This window comes from Canis lupus, chromosome 35 (genome assembly GCF_048164855.1).
Source record: "Canis lupus baileyi chromosome 35, mCanLup2.hap1, whole genome shotgun sequence".
NCBI classification, from domain to species: Eukaryota; Metazoa; Chordata; class Mammalia; order Carnivora; family Canidae; genus Canis; species Canis lupus.
This window is the reverse complement of record NC_132872.1, coordinates 23458698-23485365: the sequence shown is the minus strand read 5'-3', so window position 1 is coordinate 23485365 and position 26668 is coordinate 23458698. Positions and strand designations below refer to the sequence as shown.

At 40.0% G+C, this 26668-nt stretch overlaps 2 protein-coding genes across 6 annotated transcripts in view; one reads left to right on the top strand and one right to left on the bottom strand.

The window, feature by feature from the left end:
- The window catches only part of SENP7 (SUMO specific peptidase 7), a 139698-nt gene extending 127655 nt beyond the window's left edge, over positions 1-12043 (bottom strand). For 3 of the 5 annotated variants that reach the window (XM_072811836.1, XM_072811837.1, XM_072811839.1), the window contains exon 1: positions 11875-12033. In XM_072811836.1, coding sequence (XP_072667937.1) covers positions 11875-11914 — 40 coding nt within the window. In that variant the 5' untranslated portion in view covers positions 11915-12033. Of the gene's footprint in view, positions 1-11874 lie in introns of all 5 variants that reach the window. The other 2 variants (XM_072811835.1, XM_072811838.1) reach the window with 1 other exon arrangement.
- Positions 12044-12457: 414 nt separating this feature from the next.
- LOC140624786 (putative protein ARB2BP) lies at positions 12458-25279 on the top strand. Its single transcript, XM_072811686.1, has 3 exons — positions 12458-12505; positions 13306-13533; positions 23375-25279. The coding sequence occupies exons 1-3, from the start codon at positions 12458-12460 to the stop codon at positions 24470-24472; spliced, it is 1374 nt and encodes a 457-aa protein (XP_072667787.1). The 3' UTR covers positions 24473-25279.
- The last annotated feature ends 1389 nt before the right edge of the window (positions 25280-26668 follow it).

Below are 26668 nucleotides of genomic sequence, written 5' to 3'. Positions count from 1 at the left end.
AGGTTTACACTCTACTGCAGTCCATTAAGTCTGTAACAGCACTGTGTCTAAAATACCCATATATATATGGGTATACATATATATAATATATAATGTATAAATAATGTATATAATATATATATACACACATACACACCCCTTAATTAAAAATGCCTAATTGCTAAAAAATGCTAACCATCATTTGACCTTTCAGCATGTCTCAGGGAAATAGGGATGCTGGAGAAGAAGAGAGATAGGGAACAGCCAGTCAGTAGAGAAATCAGAACACACATATTTATTAAGTTTGGTGACTTACATGGGTGTGGTTTGTGGCATCCTAAAACAATTTACAGAGGTAACATCAAAGATCACTGATCACAAATAACCATAACAAACATAATAGCAAAAGTCTGAAATATTACAAAAACGACCAAAATATGACAAGGTGACATGAAGCAAGCAAATGCTGTCGGAAAATTGTGCCACAAAGTTTCAATTTGTAAAAAACACATTACCTGCAAACATAATAAAGCAAAGCACAATAAAACAAGACATGCCTGTATATGCAATTCCTGAAGCAAACATTGATATAAAAATTATATAACCTCTACACTAAGCTTTTGATAACTTTAAACAATTTTCAATAAAATAGCATTCCTTAGACTACCAAAAATTTAAAAATTTAAATAAATACTAGAAAGTCTTTGCCTTATATTCACCTTCTAGTGTATTTCAAATTTAATAAAATATGCAAGTTTTAAAAAGGAGTATCAGTTGCCTAAATTGTAATTTATATATCAATATTTCCAAACTCATGAGTTAAAAGTGCATTTACCCTGTTTTACAGCATGTTTAATTACAGCAAATTAATATTCTTGGAGTGCCTGGGTGGCTCAGATGGTTAACATCTGCCTTTAGCTCAGGTCATGATCTCCAGGTCCTGGATCCAGCTCCAAGTCTGCTCCTGGCTCAGCGCGTAGTCTGCGTCTGCCCCTGCCCCTGCCCTTGCCCCTGCCTTTACCCCTCTCCCCTGCTCATGCTTGCTTTTTCTCTTCCTTGCTCTCTCCCTATCTGTATCTCTCTCAAATGAATAAATGAAATCTTTTTAAAAACAATATAAAAATAAATTAATATTCTTGTGACTTCCCAAAAACTTAGGGGTTTTTATAATTAAGCTATTCCATCTTATACTAGGTTGGTTCTGGGGCATTTAAATAAATATATGATGTGCCTCTTCCTGTGAGTATCTGGTATAGTGTGGTGCTCAAAAGTTAATGATTTTAAGTCCCAATATTTCATTTTTTTTTTAATTTTTTTTTAATTTTTTTTTTTTATTTATGATAATCACACAGAGAGAGAGAGAGGCAGAGACACAGGCAGAGGGAGAAGCAGGCTCCATGCACCGGGAGCCCGATGTGGGATTCGATCCCGAGTCTCCAGGATCGCGCCCTGGGCCAAAGGCAGGCGCCAAACCGCTGCGCTACCCAGGGATCCCTCAATATTTCATTTTTGCTTTTGTTTCCCTTGCCTTCGTAGATGTATCTTGCAAGAAGTTGCTGTGGCCAAGTTCAAAAAGGGTGTTGCCTGTGTTCTCCTCTAGGATTTTGATGGATTCTTGTCTCACATTTAGATCTTTCATCCATTTTGAGTTTATCTTTGTGTATGGTGTAAGAGAGTGGTCTAGTTTCATTACTCTGCATGTGGCTGTCCAATTTTCCCAGCACCATTTATTGAAGAGACTGTCCTTTTCCAGTGGATAGTCTTTCCTGCTTTGTCGAATATTAGTTGACCGTAGATTTGAGGGCCCATTTCTGGATTCTCTATTCTGTTCCATTGATCTATGTGTCTGTATTAAAGCCAGTACCACACTGTCTTGATGATCACAGCTTTGTAGTACAACCTGAAATCTGGCACTGTGATGCCCCCAGGTCTGGTTTTCTTTTTTAATATTCCCCTGGCTATTCGGGGTCTTTTCTGATTCCACACAAATCTTAAGATGATTTGTTACAACTCTCTGAAGAAAGTCCATGGTATTTTGAGAGGGACTGCATTAAATGTTTACATTGCCCTGGGTAGCATTGACATTTTCACAATGTTAATTCTTCCAATCCATGAGCATGGAATATTTTTCCATCTCTTTGTGTCTTCCTCAGTTCTTTCAGAAGTGTTCTGTAGTTTTTAAAGTATAGATCCTTTACCTTTTGGTTAGGTTTATTCCTAGGTATCTTATGCTTTTGGGTACAATTGTAAATGGGATTGACTCCTTCATTTCTCTTTCTTCAGTCTTACTGTTAGCGTATAGAAATGGCACTGATTTCTGGGCAGTGATTTTGTATCCTGCCACACTGCCGAATTGCTGTATGAGTTCTAGCAATCTTAGGGTGGAGTCTTGGGTCTTCTATGTACAGTACCATGTCATCTGCAAAGAGGGAGAGTTTGACTTCTTTGCCAATCTGAATGCCTTTAATTTCTTTTTGTAGCCTGATTGCTGAGGCTAGGATTTCTAGTGCTATGTTGAATAGCAGTGGTGAGAGTGGACATCCCTATCGTGTTCCTGATCTTAGGGGAAAGGCTCCCAGTGTTTCCCCATTGAGAATGATATTTGCTGTGGGCTTTTCGCAGATAGCTTTTAAGATGCTGAGGAATGTTCCTTCTATCCCTACTCTCGGAAGAGTTCTGATCCGGAATGGATGCTATATTTTGTCAAATGCTTTCTCTGCATCTATTGAGAGGATCATATGGTTCTTGAATTTTCTCTTGTTGATATGAGCTATCACATTGATTGCTTTACAAGTGTTGAACCAGCTTAATCAAGATAAAAAGCTTCTGCACAGCAAAAGAAACAGTCAATAAAACTAAAAAGACAACCTACAGAATGGGAAAAGATATTTGCAAATGACCTATCAGATAAAGGGCTAGTATCCAAGATCTATAAAGAACTTATTAAACTCAACAGCAAAGAAACAATACAATCATGAAATGGGCAAAAGACATGAACAGAAATCTCACAGAGGAAGACATAGACATGGCCAACATGCACATGAGAAAATGCTCCGCTACCCTTGCCATCAGGAAAATATAAATCAAAACCACAATGAGATCCCATCTCACACCAGTGAGAATGGGGCAAATTAACAAGGCAGGAAACAACAAATGTTGGAGAGGATGCGGAGAAAGGGGAACCCTCTTGCACTGTTGGTGGGAATGGGAACTGGTGCAGCCACTCTGGAAAACTATGTGGAGGTTCCTCAAAGAGTTAAAAATAGAACTGCCCTACGACCCAGCAATTGCACTGCTGGGGATTTACCCCAAAGATACAGATGCGGTGAAATGCCAGGACACCTGCACCCCGATGTTTATAGCAGCAATGTCCGCAATAGCCAAACTGTGGAAGGAGCCTGGGTGTCCACCGAAAGATGAATGGATAAAGATGTGGTCCATATATACAATGAATATTACTCAGCCATTAGAAACGACAAATACCCACCATTTGCTTCAACGTGGATGGAACTGGAGGGTATTATGCTGAGTGAAATAAGTCAATCAGAGAAGGACAAACATTATATGGTCTCATTTATTTGGGGAATATAAAAAATAGTGAAAGGGAATAAAGGGGAAAGGAGAGAAAATGAGTGGGAAATATCAGTGAGGGTGACAGACCATGAGAGACACCTAACTCTGGGAAACGAACAAAGGGTAGTGGAAAGGGAGGTGGGTGGGGGGTTGGGGTGACTGGGTGATGGGCACTGAGGCGGGCAGTTGATGGGATGAGCACTGGGTGTTATGCTCTATGTTGGCAAACTGAACTCCAATAATATATAAATAAATAAATGATAAAAAAATTCTTTAATGTTTTTTTAAGGTTAATGATTTTAAAGCTAGACAACCTAAGTATCTATCCTGGCTTACTTGTGACTTCTTAAAAGGAAAATATCAGCTTTTGAATTAAGATTAAAATGAGATAGCCTGGGCAACCCGGGTGGCTCAGTGGTTTAGCGCCACCTTCAGCCCAGGGCCTGATCCTGGAGACCCTAGATGGAGTCCCACGTCGGGCTCCCTGCATGGAGCCTGCTTCTCCCTCTGCCTGTGTCTCTGCCGCGCTCTCTCTCATTCTCTCTCTCTCTCTCTCTCTCTCTGTGTCTCTCATTAATGAATAAATAAAATCTTTTAAAAAAAAGAGAGATAGCCTATATTAAAGTATTTAGCATTATGTCTGGCAAATGGTTAGTGCAAAACAAATGGTAATTATTATTCTTTTAATAGTTTATAGTGAAGTATTACTCTTTAAGAGACCTCAGTATATTAGTAGAAACACAAAAGGAAAATTCAATTATTCTCATTCTAAATACATGAGTCAAACAATTAAAAAACATGACTTTTTCCCCAAATAGCTTGTAAATCACTCATTCACTTATTTACTCCATAAACATTTATTTAAGACAATGATGATTAGCACTGCTAGCCAGCCACTAGGCTAAGTACAGAAATTATTTTTATTTAGTCTTTATAAAAGCCTTATGAGATCAGTAGCAGTATTATCACCATTTTACACACGAGGAATTTACGTTTGAAGAATCCAAATAACTTTCCCAAAGTCACTATGTTGGTTCATCACTAGTCTGATTCCAGAGGTGGTTTTCTTAACCAGTATACACCAGGCATGTTGGCTACAGGGATATGATTAATAAGAGAGTCCTTGTATCAAAGTAAATAGTATAACGACAGAGATTAAACAATTTAGGAAGCTAGAATGTATGACAGAATCTGATATAAACATCATGTAAGAAGTGCTAAAAACCCATGGAAGTTCAGAAATAGATAGGATTGGGACGCCTGGGGTTTGCGGGGTCTGCCTTTGGCTCGGGGCGAGATCCTGAAGCTCCGGGATCAAGTCCCACATCGGGCTCCCTGCATGGAGCCTGCTTCTTCGAACTCTGCCTATGTCTCTGCCTCTCTCTCTATGTCTCTCATGAATAAATAAATTTTTTTTAAAAAGAAAGAACTAGGGATCCCTGGGTGGCGCAGCGGTTTAGCGCCTGCCTTTGGCCCAGGGTGCGATCCTGGAGACCCGGGATCGAATCCCACGTCGGGCTCCGGGTGCATGGAGCCTGCTTTTCCCTCTGCCTATGTCTCTGCCTCTCTCTCTCTCTCTGTGACTATCATAAATAAATAAAAATTTTAAAAAAAAGAAATAGATATGATTTAAGTTTTGAGTTAATTAGGATAGTTCTTGGAAAGGCACAATTGAACTGAGCACTGAAGTTTCAGATAATGAGCACATTTTAGATAGGCAGAAATGGATTAAAGGACAGTACAGTGTCAGATGCACCAAGAGGTGAATTATCATTATAAGTGTATACACAGAAGGATAAAGCAGCCCGTATTAGCCAGCCTTCAAAATTATTAAAGACTCCTACTAGAGTTATCCACCTGGAAAGCAGTGTTGAGGCAGCTACATTATAACAAAGTTCCAATTTGGATCTTTGAAGTTACTCAGTCCTATCCATAACCCATTCCCTGTGTTACCATGTCTTTCTAATCTACTTTCCAATACTCTGTCTTCCATCATCAGACCCGAGAATCACATTCACCACCCTAGATGCCAATCCCCACAGCCTATTATCTTGCTAGTCTCTCATGTTTTATGTAATTCAACTGTACCCCTTCACCCACATTCTTCTTTATCTCTTTTCTCGCCCACTAAATTCCAGAGTGAATACAACGTTCTTAAATTCTGAATCTTTTCCTGGAACTTTTCCTCCACCCTTGTTTAGCTGAATCCTAGCTTTTTATTGACTACACTATTTTTCTAAGGCTCTTTCAAGATTTTTCTCTCACAAAATCAGGAGTAGGTATTAACAATCTCTTCCTAGCACCACCACTCCCAATTAATATTTTTTCTTTATTGCAAAATTCCTCCTTTAAAATTCCCTAAGTTGGAAATATTACTTCACCCATATTTGTGATTGCAATGTATTGACCCAATACCCTCTCCAACATTCCTAGAGTTCTGATACTTTATTCATATTTTTCTTTTCTACCTCTAAAATTTACCATCATCCTGAAGCCCTAAAGCTTCCATAAACCAATTCACTCAAAACAATGGACTCACCTTAATTTACTCCAACAAACTTCTACACATCCTCATTTCGGTAACATTCATTTGTGAATGGATTTAAGGAAAACCGCTGTACTGCCCAAGTTCTCAAAAGTGAACTTCTCGTTTTACAACCCCCAGTTATTTGACCCTTTCATTTCCTCACTAACATTAAACCCATTTTTCCCCTTTATATTGTCCTACCCTTTAACCCTAAGTAAAACTAAATTCTTTTTTTTCCAAATTTTTGATGCTAGACTGTTAGCACTGCTAAAGAAAGTAATATAATAGTAACTGCAACTACTACTACTACTACTACTACTACAAAACTCATACTTGTTTTAATGACTTTCAAATTTATTTAACAACTCCTTTATTCATGCCTAATTGACCACCTCGTTCATTTTGAGCTACTAATACCACTTTAAAGTCCTTTTTCAAAAGATGATCTTTCCTATTTCACTTAAGAAGCCATGAATGCAGGGATCCCTGGGTGGCGCAGCGGTTTGGCACCTGCCTTCGGCCCAGGGTGCGATCCTGGAGACCTGGGATCGAGTCCCACGTCAGGCTCCCTGCATGGAGCCTGCTTGTGTCTCTGCCTCTCTCTCTCTCTCTCTGTGACTATCATAAATAAATAAAAATTAAAAAAAAAAGAAGCCATGAATGCAATATCCTTAACTTCTCAAAATGTATCTATATCTTTATCCATCTTCCCTCCTTTCTGCATTTCTCAAGAAACTATCTTTTGATTCCAATCTCTCATTTTTCCTGAAACCTCACCCCATCAATCATCTCCTACTTAATATCCTTCTCCACTCACCTCTTTCCCACTCCCTACCAACCTGATTTAAGTCTCTTAGAGTCTTAAGAAGAAAAAAAAATCCTTTCTACCTAATTTCCTACTCCATCCTGTTTCAGAAATCTTTTTACATTTCATTTTCCCTGCTTCATTCAGCCTCTTGAAATCTGGCTTTTGTCCCTACAAAAACCAGTGGTACAAGTGACCTCCTAATTGCCAAATTCAGCACCCTCACACTATTTTAACTCTCTAATCTACATTGTTTTTCACTCTCCTCCCTTGCTTCCAAACCTATGTTTCCTAATTTGCCTATCTGCTTACTGATGCCTCTTCCTCCCTACTTTGAAATTAAACATATGTGAGTCAAGACTTTTCTCACTCTGTAACTTCTGTGGGTAATTCCATTCATTCTAATGGCTTCAGCTAACATCTATGCAAATAATGTCATTTTATCATGATTAATTGCAGATTCTGATTTTGAACCTCAGTCATGGTTCATTACAGTTGCAATGTAAAATATGAAAATATCACCTGAGCCTACTGAAAAAAAATTGTATCATCACGGGACTAGACCCTCAAGATGAAACTGGGCCAGGGAAGTTTCAAATTTAAGCAGGTTTGAATAACACTGCATGCTCAGCTACTCTCCTGAAGAGGTACAATGTACAATAGCAAAAGGCTCTAAAACTCCTGCCTTAAATAAAATTTTCTTATAACTACTGTTCTCATATTTATTTTCCATGGAAACTTATCTTTTCCAAGTAAGACTCATTAATGTCCTGGGACAGTAAAATTAGTTAAAATTACATTATGTTATAATCAGAAAGACCAGATTTGAATCTCAGCTATTTCTTACTTATGTTAACAGTTGCTTACCCTCCCTAAATCTCAGTTTCCTCATCTGTAAATCAGAGATAATAACCACATCATGGGGCTTTTGAAAAAATTAAAGCTTGTAAAATTCTTAGTACACTGTTTAGTACTGAAAATACTCAAAAAACATGTATCCTTAATTCAAATGAAAGTGAACACAGATTTCCTAGGATATTGCCTGAAGCAATCAGTTGAAAAGCTGAAATTCACTTGAATGGGCAGCCCCAGTGGCTGAGCAGTTTAGCGCCACCCTTCAGCCCAGGTGTGATCCTGGAAACCTGGGATCAAGTGTCAGGCTTCCGGCATGGAACCTGTTTCTCCCTCTGCCCGTGTCTCTGCCTCTCTCTCTCTCTCTGTGTCTCTCATGAATAAATAAAATCTTCAAAAAAAAAAAAAATTCACTTGAACTATCCTGTTTAATTCAAAGGTTCATTTGAAAGCGGTTATCGGGATCCCTGGGTGGCGCAGCAGTTTGGCGCCTGCCTTTGGCCCAGGGCGCGATCCTGGAGACCCGGGATCGAATCCCACATGGGGCTCCCGGTGCATGGAGCCTGCTTCTCCCTCTGCCTGTGTCTCTGCCTCTCTCTCTCTAACTATCATAAATAAATAAAAATTAAAAAAAAAAAAGCGGTTATCTATGACTCTGTTATACTTTTGGTGTTGTTAAAGGCTTCTAATAGTCATTCTCCCTTGAATGACCGATGCATTTAATTATTATTTCATTCAACTGTCAGTGGACCAGTCTCTAGTGTCAGATATTTTTTTAATATGTGTCTCATTTAATTTACTGCTTTTGATATGCTGTGAACTTGGAAGTAAGGTATTCATACTCATTGGGGTTACAAATAATTTTAAAATGTAGATTCAATATACTCTGAAAAAAAGCTTGAGAAGTTTCACATGAGTGAACTTTAGCATACAGATTTTGTAATCTCTCCTCTCACAGCTCAGAAGTGTTTTGTGCTTAATTCCTGATTCATTGCCACATTCCAGAAAAGTAAGGTAATTAGCTTTTGTGATTATTTTACCTATTAAATGTTTCTCTTAATTTTAAAATATTTGCCAATTCATTTAAAAACAATAAATTCCTTGCATGCTAACATGGCTAAAGTATTTTATGGGGGAAAAAGTATTTTTTAAAAAATACCGAAAAGAATGGCATTATTTTACCTATTTGCAAATCTCTTTAATGTCCAGCTTAATAAAAGATACCTGTTTTCTCCCATTTGCTTCTGCATTTAATTTTTTATGATATAGTACATATGCAGGAGAATAAGAGGAAAAGTCAAACAACATCTTAGAATTATTACAAAAACAGTTTGGCCTCAGAGACTCAAAAGAATCTCAGGGAACCCAGAGGGCCCTAGACCATAACCCTAACAACCAAGGCCTAAAGCAGATACAGCCAGGCTGGAAGCCATCTCACTCTTAAACAGTTATCAGTTACATGAGTCCATAAATTCTTGTTTTGTGTTTAGCTTAACCCAGTCAGAATTGGGTTTCTGCTACCTATAACTAAGAGTTCTAAGCAATACACTTTATAACCCTTCACAGTTCTTCCTTATTTAGAAGACCATTTAGGGAAACCTAGTGCAGCCTCACAGAGGAAACTTCAAAACTTCATGTTTTTTCTTTCTACTGCTATCCACCTTCCAATTTAGAATTCTTCCTGTTTTATTAATCAAATTCCTCTCTTTGGGAATTATGAAATCCTGATGACCATAAACGTCAGTTCCAATCAGGAGTTCAAGTTAGCAACCACTCCTAATGAAAGGACAAATACATGCATATAAATCTCACACAGGGCGATCCCTGGGTGGTGCAGCGGTTTGGCGCCTGCCTTTGGCCCAGGGCGCGATCCTGGAGACCCAGGATCGAATCCCAAATCGGGCTCCTGGTGCATGGAGCCTGCTTCTCCCTCTGCCTGTGTCTCTGCCTCTCTCTCTCTCTGTGACTATCATTACAAAAAAAAAAAAAATTAAATCTCACACAGAACCCAGGATTCCTTCAAACCAACTGGCCGGTAGTTTTATTTGATAATTTATGTGAAAATTAAATATACAGTATTTATAATTATTCTTAAAAATTAATATTTATCTCTTAAAACCAGATGAATATGGGAGAACAGCTAGGTAATATTTAGATTTGAGAATGGGTTTTATACAATTATTTTTGAGAAAGGACCGCTCCAAAAGGAAAGTCATCAGGGGAAAAGAAATCTTCTCCAGGGGGTTAATTAACATAAACATCCATGGTTTTAAAGAAACAACAGCTTTGTTTTCAAATTTTACTTCCCACAACCACTTGCATCAAGTTAACTGTAATAAGTAAATAACTCTAAATGTAATAAGGGAAAGGAGATGGGATTTGTTGAAGGACCAGGTTAATATCTTGCATGCTCCCCACCTCAAAAAAAAAAAATGTTTTAAGCCAAGATGAAATGCACTTATTGAAAAAAGGCTGTGCCTCTTAAACTGAAGAACAATAATCCGTAAAGTCGTTAGAAAGCACATAAAAGACACCAGATAAACAATGTGTATTTTCCTAACATGTAAATCTTACATTAAGGTCCTAGAGGAGAAAAAAATATCTATTAAAACAAACATTGATCTATTGGAGGCCTATACTTATATGTATGTAAAACATTTACTTTCAAAAGCAAAGAATATCCCTCGAATACACACACACACACACACACACACACACACACACACGTGATAACAATAGTTGCTTATGAAAAGGGTTTCTGGGGACACCTGGGTGGCTCAGCGGTTGAGCATCTGCCTTAGGCCCAGGGCGTGATCCTGGAGACACGCATCGGGCTCCCTGCATGGAGCCTGCTTCTCCCTCTGCCTATGTCTCTGCTTCTGTGACTCTCATGAATAAATACTAAATAAATAAAATCTTTAGAAAGGGGAGGGGGATTCAGGTTTTTAACTTCTTGGGAGACACGCATCGAGCCCGCATCGGGCTCCCTGCATGGAGCCTGCTTCTCCCTCTGCCTATGTCTCTGCTTCTGTGACTCTCATGAATAAATACTAAATAAATAAAATCTTTAGAAAGGGGAGGGGGATTCAGGTTTTTAACTTCTTCAAGCAATAGCACACAAATCCTGTTCACTTCTCCTTTGCAAATAAGGCAGAAAAACGTTTGAGATGCACTGCCTCGAGACTCCTAATGAATTTGGAATGAAGGCTGTCTCTGCAAACGATACCGTAAGGAAGGAGAAAATGAAACGAAACCACTTATTCATCGGGGTGTTAGGTTGTGTCCTCCCCCTCTCCTCCTCTGGTTCGTCCACAGGACTTCCCACGAGGACCTGAGGTACTCTTAGTGGATAAAGTCTTGGACAAAAACTTGTTCCTGGGAGGAGCTCCACCTCGTCTCCTAACTCCACATTTTGTTTCCAAGATGTAGTACCCCAAACTCAGCACACTTACGCCGTCACGCAATTTCAAAAATAAAAATAAAAATACGCTGGGAATAAAAACACAATGGGGGCACGGCTTCAAATCCTTTGTCCGACGTTTCAAACCACTTGTGGAAGCAGCAGCAAGAGGCTCGGAAAAGAAGAAGGTCACGAAGAGGGCCTGTGGAGAAGAACGAAGCCCGGGGTGCAGCCACGATCCGAGCGAGGGGCCGGGTGCCGAGCAGCAAGCCCCGCCTCCGCCCCTCGGCCGCCGCTGCCCCCTGCCCCGAGAAGAGGCGGCCCGAACCCCGCAACGCCGAGAATCGCAGGAGAGGGGAGCAGGTGGGGCGAGCGCTGGACGCGCGCCGGGCTGGCCCGCGCCGGGGAGGAAGGCGTGGCAGGAGGGCGCGGGCGGCCACCGCCGGGGAGGTCCCGGGCCGCCGCGCCGCCGCTAGGCGCTCGCCGCAGCAGGGAGAGCGGACGCGGGCTCGTGAGGGAGCGCGGCCCAGGCTGCGGTGACAGCTCGGCCGCGGCGGCCGACCCCGGGGCGGGGGCGAGCCGGGGGCCCTCCATTGTGCGCGCCCCCGCCGCCGGCGCGAGCCCAGCCGAGCCCCCGCGCGAGCCCTCGCAGCCCTGGGCCGCGGACCGGCCGCCGGCGCCTCCCATCTGCCCAAAGGTACAGGAGAACGCGCTCAGCCTCCCCTGACCCCTTCTCACCGGATGAAGATCGCCGCCGCCCGGCCTTCCCCTTGTCCATCTTCTCCTCCGCCTGCCGGAGTCGCAGTCGCAGTAGCTGTCACCTCAAGACCCCTCGGCTGGGGGAGGGAGGGGGAGGGGAGGGGGGAAGCCAGGAAGGTGCGAACGGCGCTTGCGCAAGAGCCGTCGCCGAGCTCAGACCGGAAGTCAGCTGCCCCTCCCGCCCCACCCGGAAGTCGCTTCCCGGGACGAGCTTTCCCTGCGGGTTGTCACCTCCAGCGGCTCTTCCGGCGGCGCCTTCCTCTCGGCCCGTGCCCCTGTGGGAAAGTGAGGTCGCGCGGATCGCTAGAGCCCCGCGTCGTCGGAGGCTCCCTTGACTTTGAGGACTGGGCAGCCGGAAAACTGAAACTAGGAAATTCCTGCAGTCCAGGGGCTCGCTCGAGGTGACCCAGAGAAAAGAGAAGAAAGTGTCACTCACTCGCGACATAAAAGGATGAAATCAACATACTCCTTTGGGGTATCACCTTATGCACGATCTCTCCTGCATACTTGTCCTCAAACTCCAACAAAAGGACCGAAGCGCATCAGTTAGCGCGGCCGCTGGATGGGCATTTGGAGGGGGAATCCTCTCGGCCCGCTGGGAGAAGACCCAGTAACGGAGGGTCTATTTAAAAATTCAAATTCGTAAAAGAATAAATAAATAAAATTCAAATTCGTCATTTTTAGGCTAGGGGGGGAAACACCACTAGACCTCGCTTTTTTAAAAACATGAAATGCAAAAAAAAAAAAAAAATTGCGGAGGTAATAGGACGTCGACGGCTGTGGCTTGAGCTGGAATTCGTTCGACTTCTATTACAGTACTTAGGAACCGGCCCGGTTCTCGAGACACCCAGTCTGGTATTTTTTTAGAATGTTTTTTTTTTCTGGGGGGGGGGATGTTTTGTTTTGTTTTGTTTTGTTTTGTTGAGGTCTTGGAAAGAGGCAGCATAGAAAATTGTCCTATTTCCTTGGCCACGATGTCTATAGTGGAGTAATTTTTTAAGATGTGTGATCTTGGGATCCCCGGGTGGCTCAGCGGTTGAGCATCTGCTTTCGGCCCAGGGCGTGGTCCTGGGGTCCCGGGATCGAGTCCCGCGTCGGGCTCCCTGCATGGGGCCTGCTTCTCCCTCTGCCTCTCTCTGTCTCTCATGAATAAGTAAAGTCTAAAAAAAAATAAAATAAAATAAACCCCAACTCTGGGAAATGAACGAGGGGTAGTGGAAGGGGAGGTGGGCGGGGGGTGGGGGTGACTGGGTGACGGGCACGGGGGGGGGGACACTTGGCATGAGCACTGGGTGTTATGCTCTATGTTGGCAAATGAACTCCAAAAAAAATCATAAATTGAAAAATAAATAAATGGAAGTTTTTTTAAAAATAAATAAATAAAAATAAATGTGTGACCTGTAATCGCAGGAAGTCCGACAAAATTGCTCAGGGCGGTTTAGCCCAGGCCTAGGGACCCCGGAAGGCTCGGAGCCCAGGGCCCGCCGCCCCGCGCCCGCCCGCGCCGGCCCGCGCCCGCCCGCGCCCCGCACAGGAACGTGCCGGACCGGCCGCCAGAGCGCAGTCTCGAGCTCCTGGAGACCGACCGTCCGTGCGGAGGCGGAGGCGGAGGCGGAGGCGGGGGCGAGCCTCCCCCAGGTGTGAAGGCCCATTTGGGCTGGGGGAGTGTTTTACAGGGAGGGGGGGCGGGCATGGTTGAAAAGCGGGACTATTTCAGGGCTCGATGAGATTGACCTCTACTACAAGCGTTTCATGTAGGGACCCTAACTTATTTCTGTTTGACAAATCCAAACACTGCTTACAGAAAAATATCTGAATTTTAAGTTTCCTTACAAACCAACTTTTTTTTTTTTAGTTTTTGTTGTTGTTGTTTTTGCTTTTACCTAATCTCTATACCCAACATGGGGCTGGAATTTACAACCTGGAGATCAAGAGTCGCATGTTCCACTGACTGAGCCAGTCAGATGCCCCATAAATCAATTTTTTTTTAATTGAGTGGTTTAACTCCGGAATCAAACCAGCCCAATTCATTTGCAAATATTGTAGGAAAAAAATTAACTGCAAAAGATGGAAATAGAGCTGAGACATGGGAACATTATAAAGAAAAGTGTAAGTAGGCCTTACCCATTTCCACCCAAATTAGCAGGTTCCATAAAAGTAAATGGTTTTAGCGATAAGTTAACATATAAGAAATGAAATTCTAAGACGATCAAATTATTCAGCTTGCAAATATATTGTTGAAATTTGTTGAACCAAATATATCATTTCTGTTAATGAAGACTTAGCCAGTTTGTTTCTTTGAATTGGAACTTGTTTTGAAAAACGTGAAGATAGATGAACTTGAAGCTCAAGAATTTTCAAATTTGCTTTTTAACCAGTAGTTTTATTGTTATAGCATTCATCTCTGGCTCATAGTTAACTGCATTGCAAACAACTAAAGGACTGAAAAAGTTCAGTTTCTACATTTGAGAGAATCATTTAACCTCACTTTTTCTTTTATGAAAGACTGGTTAACTGATCTTTTATAGTGTTTTATGATGCTCAGGTGTAAGTTTCCTTATTATAAAAATAAGAAAGACACCCCCCCCAAAAAAGTGAATGATTGTGTTAGTATGGGAGTAATATCATTTCTCTTTTGTACATTGAGCTCATGCTGTATAGAGCCTTTCAAATTAAAATCACTTGAGATTAGAAATTCACTAACCCGGTATTTTATAAGAGGATGGACAGGTTTTAGCTCAATGCATGTGGTTCTTTATTAAATGTTAAAAATGCATATAAAGTGATGAAGTTAGGTATTCATTGTATTTTTGTTCTAAGCAATGGGTATCGTTTTAATAGTTTCAAGACAAAGTGGCAGTGTGAAATTGATCAACTATTTTACCCTTTGATTAACTATTCCTTTGAAGAGAACTTAAAATTTGCAAAAGGCCCTTTCTTATCACAAGTGAATTAACTTTAAGTACAAAATGAATGTAAAGAGGGCTTTTTTTTTTTTTTTTTCTTATTTGAGAGAGAATGAGCAGGGGAAAGGGGAAGAGGGAGAGGGAGAAGCAGACTCCTCCCTGAATAGGGAGCCCAACACGGGGGTCACTCCCAAGACCCTGGGATCATGAACTGGGCAGAAGACAGATGCTTCACTGTCTGAACCACCCAGGCACCCCTGTAAAGAGGATTAGATGGGCAGTGTGAACATTTTGACTTCCTGTTTTAAAAACTAAAATAAAAAATCTAGGGGATCCCTGGGTGGCTCAGTGGTTTCGCGCCTGCTTTCAGCCCAGGGTGTGATCCTGGAGGCTCGGGATGGAGTCCCCGCATTGGGCTCCCTGCAGGGAGCCTGCTTCTCCCTCTACCTGTGTCTCTGCCTCTCTCTCTCTCTCTCTCATGAATAAATAAATAAATAAAATCTTTTTTAAAAAAAAAGAAAAAAAAAAAACAAAAGCAACCAAGAAATCTGGAACTTCTTTCCAGGGGCTTCAGGAAAGCCTAGATTTTACAAACATATATGGAGCACTGTGTTATGTAGCTGTTCACTTGATTTTCATTAGTAATTGATTCTTATCTTTAAAATCCCGAGAATTCTTACATTAGGGAAGTTTTCTTCCATATATAAATGAAATAACCTGTGAATCATGAAAAGAGACGTATAGGTTGTTTAGTTTTAAAGATACTTCGTTTTGAAGATAACCAGCAATTGTAATTGCCCTGCAGTGGGATAGCCTATTTCCAGTAGTCATGAAAACCTTCAGTAATTCTAGGTATTTGAGCAGCAGATGGATAATCTTTTGTACAAAAAGCTATAGGAGGAATCTGCACAAACCTTTAACCGAAGATCCCTAAATTATTGTTTGGCCCTGGGGCTGAGCCAAGTGATCCTGTATATATACCACTAATTTCTATGAAGTGTTCTATCTTAAAATGTTGTCTTTACTTAGTATTTCTTTGCCTTGATTCATTTGGTTAGTTTCAAGAGAAAAATTTCGTTTTATGTTACTGTTTAGTAAAACTGAGGCTTTAGGTAGTCTCAATCTTCTTTAGCCTTCAACTTTTGGTACCCACTTACCTCTAAATAATCCAAATCAAGAAACATAGGATCCAGGATGGGACAAAGTCAGTAAATCCAAAAATCTAGTTTTCAAAATTACTTGGGAGCATCTTTTTTAAAACTACCTCCAGGTCCTACCTCAGACCTTTTGAATCAAAATCTAGAGGGATCCCTGGGTGGCACAGCGGTTTAGCACCTGCCTTTGGCCTAGGGTGCGATCCTGGAGACCCAGGATTGAATCCCATGATTGGCTCCCGGTGCATGGAGCCTGCTTTTTCCCTGTCTCTGCCTCTCTCTCTCTCTCTCTCTCTCTCTCTCTCTGTCTCTGTGTGACTATCATAAATAAATAAAAATTAAAAAAATAAAATAAAATCCTGTGCAGAAAATAAAGAATCTCCTAGAAGTGGAGCCTAATAATCTGTTTGAAATTTTTACAAGAAAGACATATCAAATATTTTTTAAGTATGAATCTGAACTACTAAGCTATAATTTCTAGGGCTGTACACTTAAGAGATGAAACCATAAAGGATGCAAAGTAGTGATTTCTATAAAAGTCCAGAGTGGTTGCTTTTGGAGATAGGGATAAGTGTGTGAAGGCCCTTTAAGAGTGGTTACAGGATGTTTCTCTTTATAATTGTTCAGTAAACTTTTTTTTAAACTTTCCTGGAAAATTCGTTGCATACTCAAATTTGGGAAACTCAAGATTTGGTGACATCTGTTTTTTGTTTTGTTTTGTTTTGTTTTTGTTTTTTTACTTTCTAAAATCCTGTTTTCTATAGGTCTTTGCCTCAGGTAGATTAAATTCAGCTATTTTAGCCTTTCCTGGGAGATAGGAAAGGAGAAGGAATACCAGAAGGAAGGGATTTAGTTTGGGTTTTTTTTTAACCTTCTATATAATGTCATTTCATTAGCTTTATCATTTTCTACTATTTTCTATAATTTACTAAATGGCATTGTATACAGGCAAAATTTTAGTAAAAGGCTTCATAATTGCATTCTGTGTTGAGAAAATAATGCTGCTTTTGTACCAAAATAGCCACTATTTTCTTTTTTTTTTAATTTATTTATTTATTTTTTTTTTAATTTATTTATGATAGTCACACAGAGAGAGAGAGAGAGAGAGAGAGAGGCAGAGACACAGGCAGAGGGAGAAGTAGGCTCCATGCACCGGGAGCCTGATGTGGGATTCGATCCTGGGTCTCCAGGATCGCGCCCTGGGCCAAAGGCAGGCGCCAAACCGCTGCGCCACCCAGGGATCCCTATTTTCTTAAAATATGTTTTAAAAGGTTCTTTGTTTTGTTTTTCTAAACAAACAAATAAATAAAATGATGTTCACGGTTTAAAAAGAAAGGATTTAGATACTTTTAAATGCTTTAAAGCATCTTTCATTCTATGCTTCCTAATGGTATAGGCTACACAAAGGGAACTCTTAAGTATATCAAGGACTGCTTATAGTAATAAGGTATTACTGTGTAATCTGGGGTTAGACCCTAACTTCTCAAATTTAGAGTTATATTTTCTTTTTTCTTTTTGCTGAAACAGGAATGAAGTAAAATTATATTTTCATAAAAGCTTACTATTCACCTTTAAAGAATGTAAAATATTGTTCAGTATAGCCACATTATGATCCTAAATAGGAAAGGAGTTCCTTAAAAATCAAGCTAATTAAAATTATTTACATCTGTGAGTCTGTTGCCCCTGCTACTATCTTGTCAAGTTCATAGAAAGAATGGTTTGCTAAGGGCTGGGGCAAAGGGGAAATGAGGAGTTATCCCTTAATGGTTACAAAGTTAGAGTTTGGCGACATGAAAAATGTTCTGTGGGTGGATCGCAGTAATGGTTGCACAACAATGTGATGTACTTAATGCCACTGAACAGTACAACTAAAAATGGTTAAAATGGTAAATTTGGGCAGCCCGGGTGGCTCAGTGGTTTAGTGCTGCTTTCAGCTCAGGGCCTAATACTGGAGACTAGGGATCAAGTCCCACGTCGGGCTTCCTGCATGGAGCCTGCTTCTCCCTCTGCCTGTGTCGCTGCCTCTGTGTGTGTGTGTGTGTGTGTGTGTGTGTGTGTGTGTGTCTCACATGAATAAATAAATAAAATCTTTAAAAATAAATAAATAAATAAAATGGTAAATTTTAGTATATTATACCACAATTGTTAAATAAATAATTAAAAACAATAGCCATCCTGAGAACAAAAAATAAAAGCTGTGTCAACCTCCTAATCCAAATTTCTAGAAGGATCTAATTTAAAATTCTCATTAATGATCACATACCGTTCTCTATTATTCCACTCCATGTAAAATGTCTATGCTATATTATATAAGACACCAAGTGTCTAACAAATGCCTTCACTAAATTTTTGGTGGATTAATGAAATACAGTTAAATATTATGCATTTATAAGATCACTGGTAAAAATGAATGTTCTCTCAGGCTCCTAGAACTGCCTGAGTTACGTTGGGCATGTCATTTTACCTTTGAAAGCCTCACTTCTCTATAAAATAAGCATATTGACCGAGAAAACTGTGTTTTGCAGTTCTAACAAGCTTATTCCTAAAACTAAGCCATCTTAATCCTATCCATTCTTTCAAAAACTAAAAAATTTAATTTCTCTCCTTTATTTTAATGGACCATCTTGATTTGTAAAAGAGAAAACATACATATATGCATAGGATATTCTCTAAAAATGATTATTAAATTGACTTTTACTGACTTTAAATCATACAAGAAACCTCTATAATTTTTTAAAAGCTTTGTATGTATCTTTCTCCTGTATATACAGCTATAGGACTTTTGCTCATTTCTTCCTAATGCCCTTAGCAAAAATCATAAAGTCCTAACAAAAATATTTAAATGCCTAGTATTCAGGCATTATTCCAAGAACTAAGGATAGAGGAGTAGTGAACAAAACAAAGTCCTTCTCCCTGCTCTCATGGAACTTACATTCTAATGCAGGAAGACAATAAGCAAGTATATGTCAGCTGGTAGGGTAGGTAGTAAGTGCTTAAAACAGAGAGAGGCAGCAGAAAGAGAAATAAAGAACAAAAGAAAAACGAGAGAGAGAGAGAGAGAGAGAGAAAAGAATCCTAGGGGAATGAAGAAGAATTGGAGAGGACTGCCCTTTCAAATAGAATGCTCTGATCTCTGATCAGAAAACAAGTGGGCAGAAACTTGAAGGAAATAAAGCCTTACAGATATCTAGAGGAAGATTGTTCCAAGGTGTAGACATAGCAAGGGAGAATGCCCTTAAACAGGAGCTTGCTGGGATCCCTGGGTGGTGCAGTGGTTTGGCGCCTGCCTTTGGCCCAGGGCACGATCCTGGAGACCTGGGATCGAATCCCACGTCCGGCTCCCGGTGCATGGAGCCTGTTTCTCCCTCTGCCTGTGTCTCTGCCTCTCTCTCTCTCTCACTGTGTGCCTATCATAAATAAATAAAAAATTAAAAAAAAAAAAAAAAAAAAAAAACAGGAGCTTGCTTCACAGATTGGAGGCAAAAAGGCCAGGTGTGGCTAGAGCAGAGTAAGCAAGAGCATGTTGGGGAAATGACACCTGAGAGAGCTAAGAACCAAATCATACAGCTAGATGAGTAAGCAAATAAGAAAATGGAGGGAAATGACATTGCAGAGCTAAGGGCCATGTGAGAGCTTGTAGGTGGTAATAAGGACCTAGGCTTTTATTCTGAGAGGAGAAACCATGGAGAATTTTGAACAGGAGTGTGAGATCCAATTTAGAGGCTTTTAAAAGATCTTCCTAGGTGCTGTGTGGAAAGTCTTATCACACATACTGCAGGATGATAAGAGCTTATGCAAAGAGATTGCACAAGAGACTTGATAATGAACGTGAGAACTGGTGACTTGGACTGGGGTGGTAGAGGTGGAGGAGTGATGAGTGATTTGATTACAGATATATCTCAAATAGCAGAGCCTAAAGATTTGCTGATTGAGTATTAAAAAGAAGGAAAATTTACAACATGAGTAACTGAAAGAATAAAGTTGCCATTTACTAAGGTAGTAAAGAGTAGAGAGAGTAGATGGAAGGAGGTCTCTTGGACATATTAAGCTTGAGATGGCTCCCTGACATTTAAGTAAATATACTGAGTAGCCAAATATGAATTCAGGGAAGAGTTACAGGTTGGAATATATTAACCAAGCAAAATGTGCTAAAGTAAATCCTAAAGAATTGTCTCGCTTTCCGTTCTGCAAGATACTGTCTACTTTACTCCTGCTTACCCAATCTCCTCCTGTCACTTATAAAGCTGTGTGCCATTTTGTTTCTGCAGTTTGCAAATTCTCAATTGTCTCTCAAACAACTAGGTACACACTTCACAGAGGTGGAAAAGAATAATTAAATGCTGTACTATATGCTATTAAATATACTGATTTTGTCTATTTTACTCTCTGATTAAAAGAAAAGTTAATCCACTAGCTTCTTGAATTCACTAGAATTCTTCACAAGATTCTTTGTTCAGTTCATTGAGTTTTATATATACTGTATCTTTCTCTTTATTTCTCTTTATTTCAGTACAAAAAGAGACTGCTTTCAGCCCATGACCCTGAGATCAAGAGTTGCATGCTCTTCTGACTGAGTCAGCCAGGTGCTCCTAAACAGAGTATTTTAGATCTGAGAGACTACTGCTTTTCTATGCAAACCTGGTCATCCAAGCCACATTATAAAATAGACCTTCCTTTTTAGAGAGCACTTTGGCAATCAATGTCTGGCAAAGTGCAAGATGACGATATAACCTAGAAATTCCACTTTTAAGTATATTGCCTAGGGAAATTCTTGATATGTGCACAAAATACAGCTATAAAATGTCCATCATAGCTTTGTTTATAATAGTGGAAAATTAGAGTAACCTAAATGTTCTTCAACAGGAAAATAGTTGAACTATGGCATATTCAAAAAATGGAATACCCATAAACAGACAAAATGAATGACCTAGAAGTACACTCATTAATATGGATAAATGTCACAATGTTAAAGTGAATAAGGAAGGTAGAAAGATATATAGATATATGTGGTTTTTAACTTCACATTTCTCAAAAAGGAATTTCATCCTGTCAATTTCACAGAACCTTCCATGTGTGAGATAGTGTATAATATGGTTTTTACCTACATTAGTTATTTTCTCACAACAGCCTTGTGAAATAAATGTTAACCCTATTTTGCATGTATTCATTCAAAAATATTAATTTGTGCTAAAGGGCACTCTAAGTATCAAAGATACAGTAGTTAAACTAAATTTCTGTTCTGCTACAGCTTTCATTCTAAGGGAAGACATATAATTTTGAAACGCGCAAGCAAGGAGTGCCTGGGTGGCTCAGTGGGTTAAGTGTCCAACTTTTGATTTCAGTTCACCCTGAGGTCATGAGATTGGGCTCCATACTAGGCCAGGAATCTGCTTAAGATTCTCTGTCCCTCTCCTTCTCCCCTCCTAAAAAATTAATTAAATGGTTAAAAAAATAAAAATATGCAAGCAATTATGTATTAAGTAGTGATATAGGCTAAAAGAAAAATAGAGTAGCAGGATAGAAATAAGGATGATTATTTTAGATGGCATAAATAAGCTAACACTCAGAAGTTGAAGAAACTCATAGAAGGTAAGCAACCTGCTGAAAGTCACTCAATCTAAAAATTTGGAGCTAGGATTTAAACCTAAATCAATCTAATTCCAGAAGCTTCTCCTTTTAAAGGATGGTTAGGTCTAACCATCATTTACACTTTGGAAGAAGACATTAATTACATAATAGCACCTGAGGTCAGTCACACTAGAAGAAAAAGGTTTTAGTGGAACAGGGAGGAATAGAGAACAGTCTAGATGGGTTGGGTGCTTTGGATAACCAAACACCTTTATAAGGTGCCAATTATATATGGAAATCAGAATATAAGATTCAGAAAGTGAGAAAAAAGAAAATAAAGCAAGCAAGCACCATCTTAATTTTGTCTTAAGCCTTAGTAGCGCCTTGTGTGGCACTAAAAGTCATTTTCAGTATACTTATTGGAAGTGATGGTTATGGATTGCGAGTGTCAGTTTCAAGAAATTAAGTAGAGAGCATATTCATGTATTTGTCAGGAACATGAATTTCAAAGTCAGCCTTAGTACCCAATCATTTATTGAATAATAATTTAGTTAATAATATTCATAGCAAAAAAAAATAATCTTCATAGCAAGCAACTTAACCTTTCAAAATCTTTTCTTTTCCCTTTAGGCTTTGTCCATAATCACTATCTAAATTAACTTTTTGCTGAGTGAAGTAAGTCAGTCGGAGAAGGACAAACATTATATGTTCTCATTCATTTGGGGAATATAAATAATAGTGAAAGGGAATATAAGGGAAGGGAGAAGAAATGTGTGGGAAATATCAGAAAGGGAGACAGAACGTAAAGACTGCTAACTCTGGGAAACGAACTAGGGGTGGTAGAAGGGGAGGAGGGCGGGGGGTGGGAGTGAATGGGTGACGGGCACTGGGGGTTATTCTGTATGTTAGTAAATTGAACACCAATAAAAAATAAATTAAAAAAAAATTAACTTTTTAGTCAGCAGCTTTTTCACTTCTCTGAATAACCTTATCTTCTAGTATAAGATAGATTGATCATAGCCTATACTGCCTGTTTGACATTTCACCCCCACTGCCATCCCCTGCCATTTAACAGCAAAATTTATTTATTTTGGTTTTTTTTTATTAAGTGTTTACTATAGAAATAAACAAAGATCAACCAAATGAAAAAAGCCAAACCTATTTATTCTACACTCAATCTAACAATGGAGTCAGCCACCATCACTTGCATTTTGTCAGAGACCCAAGGGCAGGCCGAAGGATGGGAAAGCTTTATAGTGAAAAAAAGGGAAGACTGTTGGTATGTCCTAGGACTATCCATCTGGGGAAGCTGCCAGTGTACTAACTAGAGGCAGAATATCTAGTGTCATTGGTTAGGGATGCATATTTGACTTTCTCTGATGGGTCCTAAGTTGGACGGGGAGATAAAAATGAGGAAAACTCTCAGTTATTAGTTAAGTCCTTGCCCTCTTGGGCCAGTTGTAACAGAGGTCATTGTTTAGCTTCCTGGATTGTCATTAGACATAGTGGTCTAGCTTCCTACAACTCTGACTTACAGCAGGCTGGCTTCCTGGGGTATTTATTGTAGATAAGGGGTTGGCATCCTGGGCAGATGCTACGGGTTGTTGGTCAGTTCTGTCATGATGTATGGTCTGGCCATTGTTCCTTATTTCACTGTGCCTTACTATTTTGCATCATTCACAATCATTTTTTTTTCATTCACAATAATTTTGAGTTAAAGTCTTTAGCATAAGTTACCAGGATCATGTCTTAGCAAAGTACTTAATTTTAGCATGATTTCCTACAAGAATAATTTAACAAGCTGAAAATTTTATTTTTTTCTACCACTGACACGTTGCTTTTTATTTTCAGTGGTTACCAGTGACTCAGGAGCTGAGCTTCCAAAAATTTCTTGAACAATCTGACTTCCTAGAAGAACTTAAATATGACTTCAATGAAAAAGCTGAGTTGAGACACACGGAGACACAAAGGCCTTTTGTCTTTAACTATTATAAAAATGTTCTTGAGAGGAATAGCAAGCGCTACCAGGCCCTTGGCCATTTGCTTGCACAATACATTTATGAGCTTTTGGAGAAAGTATGCAAATTACAAAAAGTGTATATCCCACCAGAGGCTGATAAGGAACCAAGAAGCTTCTTTTTCATGAGTGAGAAAGCATTATTAACAAGTCATCGTTCTATTCTTCTTGTTCTTCTTCAAGACCATGGGGTCTTTAGAGCTGGTCAATGGAGTCAGCAGGCAATAATACATCATGGTCTCCAACATGGAAGTCAGATACCGTGTATTCAAATGGCCTTGCAGGCCCATTATGATGTAATTGTGCTAAATCCCAATGACAATTTTGTGGACCTAAAGATGGAAAAAGAGTGGAAAGGCCTTTTAACACAAAATATTGGGTCCTCTTCCCTAAAAATGGTTCAGGCAGAGAATGTTTTATCTCTCCAGCAACCTCTCCAGTACATCCCTAAAAGATGGAGCAACACCCCTGAAGAACACATGGCTTACATTTGGGATTACTTCATTTCAAAGACTGAAAGCAAGGATGTTGCTTTCATAGTACATGGTTATGGAGGATTGGTTTTTATGGACTTACTCGTACGTAGAAAGTGGGAAGTGATGAACAAAGTATATGCTGTTGCACTTATTGACTCCGACCATCATGTAGGACACCAGCTGGGGAGCGATGTACAGTTATTAGCCTGGATAAAGCACCACTGCCGTGAATGGGTAACAAGTCCTAAGCCTTTGGATAAACCTGCAGCTACTGTTTTAAAAAAGGAGTTCCCTATCGTTTCAGCTGGTACAGAAGAACACAACTTAGCCCCTTCCTCTAGCCTTCAGTCCATTTTTAAATACTTGAAAAAAGCTTTGAAAGCCAAAACAACTATTAATTTCTCCCGAGTGCCGGTAGTAACTAGAAGCTCCACAAAAAGAAAGCAAAGTGCTTAAGTTGCTTTGTCATCTAAGATTTTTTTTTGTCTTGCTGAAATGTTGCTAATGTAGATGCTAGAAGAAAAGGAATGCTTCACAGTATTATGTTATGAAAAGAATATGCAGTGTTATATGCTGGCTTGAGGTTTGATTTGCTACTTTCTTTGAAAAGTGAATATATTCTCTTTTGCGTTGATGAACAGTTAATACCATCTTTAATATTTTATAGTATTATTCAATTAGAGGACCTTTTGAAAAGCTTTCTTATGACTTAATAGAATGTTGCCAAAACTGTAGATTGATACAGATTGATAGAGATTAAATTAATATAGATTAAATACTAAGTCAGTCTTTGATTTCTATGTTGTTAATGCCATACTAAAACTATGTGAACATAAAAATTATCCTAAACAAACTCCATTTTTTGTATGTTTGTGTTCTTTTGCTTAAATGTATTGGTCTTATGTTTAAATGTATTAAAGGTATTTACTCACACCTTCAGCTAATATTTGAGTGTCTACTATGTACCAGTCGATTGTAGCTGTTGAGGACACCAGCAAACAAAACCAACACTGTCTTTATCCTCATGGAGTTCACGATGGGCGACAAAATGCAAGTGTGAAGAGTGTTTGGAAATATAAGGTGCTGGGACGCCTGGGTGGCTCAGTGGTTGAGCGTCTGCCTTCCGCTCAGGTTGTGATCCTGGAGTACCAGGATCAAGTCCTACATCAGGCTCCCTGCATGGAGCCTGCTTCTCCCTCTGCCTGTATCTCTGCATCTCTCTGTGTGTCCCTTATGAATAAATAAAATCTTAAAAAAAAAAAAGAAGGGATCCCTGGGTGGCTCAGTGGTTGAGCGTCTGCCTTTGACTCAGGGCATGATCCTAGAGTTCTGGGATCGATTCCCGCATCAGGTTCCCTGCATGGAGTCTGCTTCTCCCTCTGCTTGTGTCTCTGCCTCTTCTCTGTGTTTCTCATGAATAAATGAATCAAATCTTTAAAAAAAAAGAAAAAAGAAAGAAATATAAGGTGCCATGGAACATCTAGCACGAGAGCTAACAGCCTCAGGCTCAGGGAATGCCTCCCTGAGAAGATGATGCTTAGTTTGAAGGACAATGGCAGTTAGCTGCGAACACAAATTCATAGGCAAAGGCATCGCATATGCAAAAGTCTTGACATGGGAGAAAGAAGTCCAGTTCAGCTGAAGCTAAAAAATTATGGGAGAGTAGTGTGAAGGAAAAAATTATTCATGATATTTGTTAAAAGACATAAGGAAGACTTTATTCAGGAAGGATTACTGCAATGGGGGTTTTGCAGTAAGGGAGAGATCAGGCTTAACTTCTGATTCACAAGGACAATTGAGGGGGGAACCTCATAGCCAAAGTGTAGGGTGAGAGTCAGTGAATGGAAAATTAACTAAGAGGAAACATTAAGCATAAGAGAGATTCTTACAAACTGATTCAACCTAATTCCTACTCAAGGCAGGGTAGGATGGTAACATACTGGCAGTGGAGGATAAGGAATTTTATCAGATCTAGAGGATGATCAGATGCCAAAGAGGGAAGATTTTTTACACCAGAACTCTTGCTAAGACTAGACTAAGTGACATCAACAAAAACTGGACTAAGTGGACCAAGGATGGAGTCCAACATTGGAGCCTAGTCGAGAGGGGTGCTCAGAGGAGCCAGGCTCAGATTTGGTCAAGGAAAGAAGTTTTGTCAGTAGTAGGAAAGTTAAGTTAGAGAAATAAGCAGAGGCAGCTTGCTCAAGGCTGCAATGTCCATGGTTGTGATTTTCAACTTTTTTCTCATAAAAATGGAAAACATTGGGATCCCTGGGTGGCGCAGTGGTTTAGCGCCTGCCTTTGGCCCAGGGCGCGATCCTGGAGACCCGGGATCAAATCCCATATCGGGCTCCTGGTGCATGGAGCCTGCTTCTCCCTCTGCCTATGTCTCTGCGCCTCTCTCTTTCTCTCTCTCTCTGTGTGACTATCATAAATAAATAAAAATTTAAAAAAAATGGAAAACATCGAATGGTTTTAGACAGAATATTTTCAGATTTACATATTATAAAAGAATATCCAGGGGTGCCTGGGTGGCTCAGTTGGTTAAGCGTCTCCCTTTGGCTCAGGTTATGACCCCATGGAATCGAGCCCCATGTCGGACTCCCCGCTCAGCAGGGAGTCTGCTTCTCCCTCTCTCTCTTGGCCCTCCCC